The sequence below is a fragment of the Polistes dominula genome, unplaced genomic scaffold (genome assembly GCF_049000335.1).
Source record: "Polistes dominula isolate Pdom_NZ unplaced genomic scaffold, Pdom_raw_medaka contig_33, whole genome shotgun sequence".
NCBI classification, from domain to species: Eukaryota; Metazoa; Arthropoda; class Insecta; order Hymenoptera; family Vespidae; genus Polistes; species Polistes dominula.
This window is the reverse complement of record NW_028300998.1, coordinates 49643-55944: the sequence shown is the minus strand read 5'-3', so window position 1 is coordinate 55944 and position 6302 is coordinate 49643. Positions and strand designations below refer to the sequence as shown.

Below are 6302 nucleotides of genomic sequence, written 5' to 3'. Positions count from 1 at the left end.
TAAGTAACGTATGGTTCGTATGGTAATGATTAAAAAGAGATAAATATAAATATAAATATATCGTGATTTTTTTTTGTTTTTATACTTTCCTCTCTTTTCTATTATATATACTATAACTGTGGGTAAGTAGTTTATGCGACACCCTGTATATAGGTAGAATTGTAAAGAGAGGTGGGGAAAGGTATAGCCAAGGAAGGGTCTTTGAGTTTAGGTCGAGTTAGGTCGAGTTAGGTTGAGAGGTTCAGTAGAGCGGTGCACGAGCTCGGCCGCTCATCGGCGAACGCGCGATGCTACTTTGGACTTTTGTACGAACAGCATTTTCCGCTTCCCTTGGTGCTGTCGTGCAGATAGTGATCTTGGTTTTACAAAGTTCCGCCACATCGAGGGTTCAAGCTACTCTGCCACCTGGTGCTGGTTAGTCATTTTGTACATTATGTAACTAAAATCTAATTACAACACGTGGGCTCGATCGATTATGTTTGTATTATTGATAAGACACATCGATTAATATTCGCATATAAAACTAGAAAGTCACAACTGTAAAGCTTAGAAAATATAGTAGGTGGACTTAAGTAATTCAACGCTTGCCGCAAGTGCGCGCCAGGTAATCGATATTAATATCGGCGCGATACCTACACGTGCTGTACAACCTACGCGGATATCTACGCGGATACCTACGCGGATACCTACGCGGATACCTACGCGAATAAGTCAATCGCAAGATCATTTCGCCAATTTATAATTCCATTGACAACACTTACATTTCATACATTTCTTTGTTTCGCTCCACAATTTTGATTGATGACAAATATATTTGGTGAAAAATACACATCGAGGGACAAAAGGTTGTTGGGATTTCCATTAGGAGGGTGGGTATCTCGCGAGAGATAGAAAGGCATAACTTTACATAGAGTTAATCAAAATCAATTTCACCGATTCTCACCATAGGAACTCGCTTTTCTATTGATTTAACATCTGACCATCGCTGTCTAAAAATATCTTTGCAGGGTGGTGCACATAAAGTCGATGGTAATGTGCTGCTAAAAATGTGGATAATTTGGTTATCCAACAAATCAACGGATTCCGAGATTCGATTAAGATTTCGTTTTTCATTCGAAAAATTAGTTGGATGTTGCGACGTTGAACACTTCGCCGAAGTTTCCGGACCGGAAACGCAAACCGACCGTAAAACCAGGTCGTCCTAGTTGTAGTTCGTCTAAATGCAAAAAAAAAAAAAAAAACAAAGAAAAAGAAACTTTGCCTAATCGAAGCGAATGGATTCGATATGGATTCGATATGGATTGGATATGGATTGGATGCCTTGCATTGTCTTCTTGCCTATCTTCAAAGATTTCTAATAAAATATGCAACATGATTATCCATTTTTGTAATATTTTTCATCACATTGAAATATAGTATAAAAGACAATTAACTGATAAAATGTTGCAATAAAATCAAACTATTACTTTTTTCTATTTTAAAGATAAGTTCTTATTCGACCCAGTTAAAGACCCAGTTATCGCGTAAAACATAGAATAAGATTGCATAAAAGATACCCGTGGAAAATATACTAGCGTACACATGTGTTCACGTATCAATGATTGCATTACGGAATAAACTTTGTTCGTTCGATTTATTTTATCTTTTAAATATGTAATATTATTCAAACTGTATTGTGTCACGAAGAAAGTCAAAAATTTGGATAGATCATCATAACTTTTGACTAAAACTAATAACTCATCATATCGATAACTATTAGCTCCATTCATTCGAACGTGTGCGCGAGTTCAAGGTACTCCGAAAAGTACTTTAGCATTTGTTTAAAAGCTAATATTTTGAATGGGAGATAATGATGCAATTTTTACGAGACACGTTGCCGTCTTTCCGACGTCACGAGATCGCGTGATAAAAGGACAGGTACGCTTAGTTTCTTTCCGTGGACTTCCGTGGTGTTTCATCCCTAGCTTTGTCGTGACGACACGAGTTCACCCTCCAGGTCGTTGCTCTCTTTCGCCGATTACTATCCATATTCTAGTGGACTTGAACAACTAATGTGGAAGCATGGAAAATGAAGTTCTTCAGATTAATCAAATGATGCTCTCTCTGATTAAGCAGCAAAGGCTGCTTATTTTGTATACTTTTGCATTGAATGTTTGTTGAATTTTTGGATTTTCAGAAGACGAGATAATCTTAATCGAGCATCTACCTGGTCGTCGAGTCCATCTGCAAGATTTTTTTTGGACTGGTATAGATGATGCTCCACCATGGGTTGATCCAAATCAAGGTTTGACATTTTACGAGACTAGAACGGTTCATCATACGGTCACTATCTATTCTCCAAATGATCAAGATGATAAAGGTGTTTCGGCACCTGCACCACCCTATGGACCCGAATGTACGACTTGTATTAATCCCACTCCGCGTTTAAACGAGGACAACAACGACAACGACGACAACGACGACAACGACGACAACGACGACAACGACAACGACAACGACAAGGATCAAGACATTGGGGTTTTGATTGGCGAAGATCCTGGACCCAGGTTATAAATTTATCATTTTCTAAAGATCGCATGGACTATATTGGATTACATTTCATATATTTATGCGAAACAGATATTGGTTATTGACCGTTTTACGCGCCGGAGAATCCGTACCACAGAAGGTTGAGTTGAAATTGGCTCGTCTCTATCGGATCGCATTTTCAAGGCAACAACAACGTCATCTTGGTCTTCTTTCAACCGATCCTAGAGCTCGCAGAGCTACCAAACAACGACGATTCCACGAACAAATGGTGAAAATATATGAAATACTACATATGTAGTTTAACCATTATTATATTATATGTAGTTAACAATTTAGACAATGACTATTTTAGACAACTGGACAAAAATCATCAATTCCAACAAGTACTACTTCAATCGAATCGTCGAAAGAGGAAATGATTCAAATATCCAAACGCGAAAGAAAATTTATCTCCAAATTTCGAAACAATGACACTGAAATTCTCAATAATATATTGAACAACGGTTCAAATTTCGGCTTGAAAAAAATTCTACTGACAAATTTGAAGAAAGAAGAAGAAGCCGACGACGACGACGACGGCGACACCGACGGCGACACCGACGGCGACACCGACGGCGACATATTACGTACTAATACGACAACGGGTACTAATTCATCATCGATGATTTTCAAAGATCAACGCCTAATGAACTTTAGTTCAAAGTCATCCGTCGATTGGAGACTGTCCGAAGAAAGCAATAAAGATATCAACTCTACTGTTTCATCAAAATTACGTTCCTTGGATGGAGTCGTACAGGTCAGAATGCACAATACAAGCACGATAGAGAGTGAAGGTACTAGATTGATCTATTCCGTTCATCTTGGTGGAAAACCTGTGCCAGCCGAGACAGCAGCCAGAGACATGGCTCTACTTTCCTCTCAAGAAGTTGCTCTTGAGCTTGGTGTACCTGTTATTATTCGAAGCGAACGTGAGTTTATACTGAATGAAGACTTAGTACACACGCAACACACGCAACATAACATTAGTATTATATTTATTTGGCAAATGATAACTTGGAAAATCATTTTTAGCGTATATAAAAGAGACCAGACCCTTAGCCCTTTCGAGAAAAAGAGACGTTTGGTTGCTCGTTGGAGCTGCTGGAGCTGCTGTAATCTTACTAGGTCTACTTCTTACTGGTTTAATCCTAATAGCCAAGAGAAAACGAGCTCACAGCGCTGTCGTAGCACCACCGAATAAAAGTATACTTAAAAAGGAACGAGATTATGTTCTACCATCTCCTGGTATCGACAACGCAACTTTCTTGACGCCTGACTACTCGGAAGGCAAGGTAAGAATATCAATATAAGAATAACAATTTCATCGTGTTCAAAGAATTTTCAAATACTCTATTAACTTGTACTACTAGTAAAATGCAAATAAGGCTAGAAATTTAAATGTAAATCGCAAATTATCGGTATAAAGTTCTTCCTCTTCTTCTTCTCCCTTTGGTATAATCGTAAGAATCGTAAGAAAGTACGTAAGAAAGTACGTAAGAAAGTACGTAAGAAAGTACGTAAGATTTGATTCCGCTTGCGTGATGGAAAATGATATTCGTAAAGGAATAAGGAAAAAGGGAGGCTATTAAGAAGATGAATTTATTCTCTCCTCTCGTTGGCATGACGATATATTTTATCGATAGAGTCCAAATAAATATTCGAATTGCGTGCCAGCTCATATCCTAAATCCCCTAAAGTTATATTTTCTTGATAGATCGTAGACGGTACTACCAGTCAAAGGCAAACCCCAAGAACTCTTTCGAAAACTCCTGATACAACCGCCGACAGTCTTCATCGTAGCATCGACGAGTTTTCCACGGATAACGAGGAGGAATCTAAGAAACCTGTTGTAGCTAGTCCTTGGAGCATCGAGGACCAACCTTCGAGAAAAACAAGGTAACACGATACACAAGGATGCAATTTGCAAAATATTAAATAAGTATAATTTGGTGTTTATAAAATGCAGAGTAAGAAGTCAGGGTAGAATGATGAGAACTAACGCCATCGATCCACCAAGAACTCCGGATTCGATGGATACTATTGCTGATCATACGGAGATGTTGGAATCTCTTGAAAATGGTTACCCGAGGCAAGAAGAAGTTTTAGCCTCGCCGCGTTCTTATCTGTCTATGCCTTCTTGCAAGCAATTTCCGAGTATGCGAAGTGTAGAACCACTTTCAAGAGTCCTCGAGCCAGTAACAGTAAGAGTTCTATCTATCTATGTGAGATCTATCGTTGCATTTGCTACTAGACACGTTCGAAAAGTCTTTTACCTTATTTAGGTAAAGCATCTGGACGTAGATTCTCCCGAAAGTGGAAGACGTAGGAACAATGGCTATGCTAGAAACGATAAAGTCGGCGATTCGTTTTTAACCAGATCAAGCAGTACTTTTCGAGACCCCGGAGTCGTTGGACCTATAGTTTGGACTCTGAGAAGACAAGGATTATCTACGGAAGGTGTCACGCTTATAACCTTTTTATCCCATTCATTATATTTATACATTGATGAGAGACGAAAGCGAATAAACCGTTATCGAAAGTACATTTATCATATCATCTGGAAATATCTAATGAAATAGGATAGAAAATTTGATTGATATTTCGATTATACCTAATGATAGGTATCGGTAACGGTTTCGCCAACGAATTAAATGGAAATGATCATCCGTTCGCGCATTCTCTCGAAAGTTTTGCATTATTATCAGGTAACGGCACATCCGAAATATCGGACGTCGAACAGGTCTTCGTGGGTTCGGGTGGTCCCGTGGGTCGTGCTAGGAGACGCCTCCATGAACTCCTCGAGGACTCGTTCAGCCTCTTCGGAAGCAGAGAGCCCAAGCCTAGTAAAGAATTATTCCAAGCGACGAACACGCGTCCGAACTCTGCCGTACGCACGACGGATGCTCTCACGATATTTACCGAAGGCAAGCACAGGTAACTTTTTATTCTACACTTTGTTTTTTTTTTTTTGTTTTTTTTTTCAAATCGTATACAAGTGCCTGTATACGCACTTGCCTTGCCATTTTTATTTGTTAGTCCAACGTCAAGAACGCTGGCAGAATTAAGTACTCGACCTCGCACGTCCGTATCGAGAAGAAATCTGGTAGAAGACATTCCTGAAACTGGTCACTCGAATCATCCACGTGGTGGTACTTGGGGTTCGAGACCGCTCAGTGCTGGTCCCTTTCACAAACCTAATCTACCAGAAGTGGATACCAAGCGTATTCTAGTGGATTCTCAACTCTCGCCGGAAGATCCAGCGGTACCTTTAATCAGCAGTATCAAAAAAGAACTGGACAAATTTTCTCCGTGATAAACGGAGATAAACTTTATTAACGACTATGAACAACATAGTGTGTGTTTATATGTCGTAGGATTGCTAATTCATTTCTAGATCGTTATCAATTTCATAACTCATTAGTATAGCATAAAACATAAAACAAACACAATATTGTTCATTAGGTTTAATCGATTAAAATATAACACTTTCATATTTTATCTTGATCAATTTGAAACATGTATCATTGTAATTACCATGATTCGATCTATTATATAAATAATTGTATGTAATTTTCAATTGACGACCGACAGCTATCGAAACACTGTCGTGATGTTTAATTAACGTTTTACGATTAAAATATAATTGAATTTGATTAACTAATCAAAGTTACTATTGTCACTATTACTACCCTAATCATTTTCGATATCATATGAAGGAATGAAATCATAGAGAG

The 6302-nt window shown here is 38.5% G+C and overlaps 1 protein-coding gene across 1 annotated transcript; it reads left to right on the top strand.

Moving 5' to 3' along the window:
- Positions 1-103: 103 nt before the first annotated feature.
- Positions 104-6234, top strand: LOC107064500 (uncharacterized). Its single transcript, XM_015317227.2, has 10 exons — positions 104-414; positions 2177-2546; positions 2620-2797; positions 2882-3497; positions 3601-3860; positions 4283-4464; positions 4535-4769; positions 4851-5025; positions 5274-5502; positions 5605-6234. The coding sequence occupies exons 1-10, from the start codon at positions 288-290 to the stop codon at positions 5879-5881; spliced, it is 2649 nt and encodes an 882-aa protein (XP_015172713.2). The 5' UTR covers positions 104-287; the 3' UTR covers positions 5882-6234.
- Positions 6235-6302: the final 68 nt, after the last annotated feature.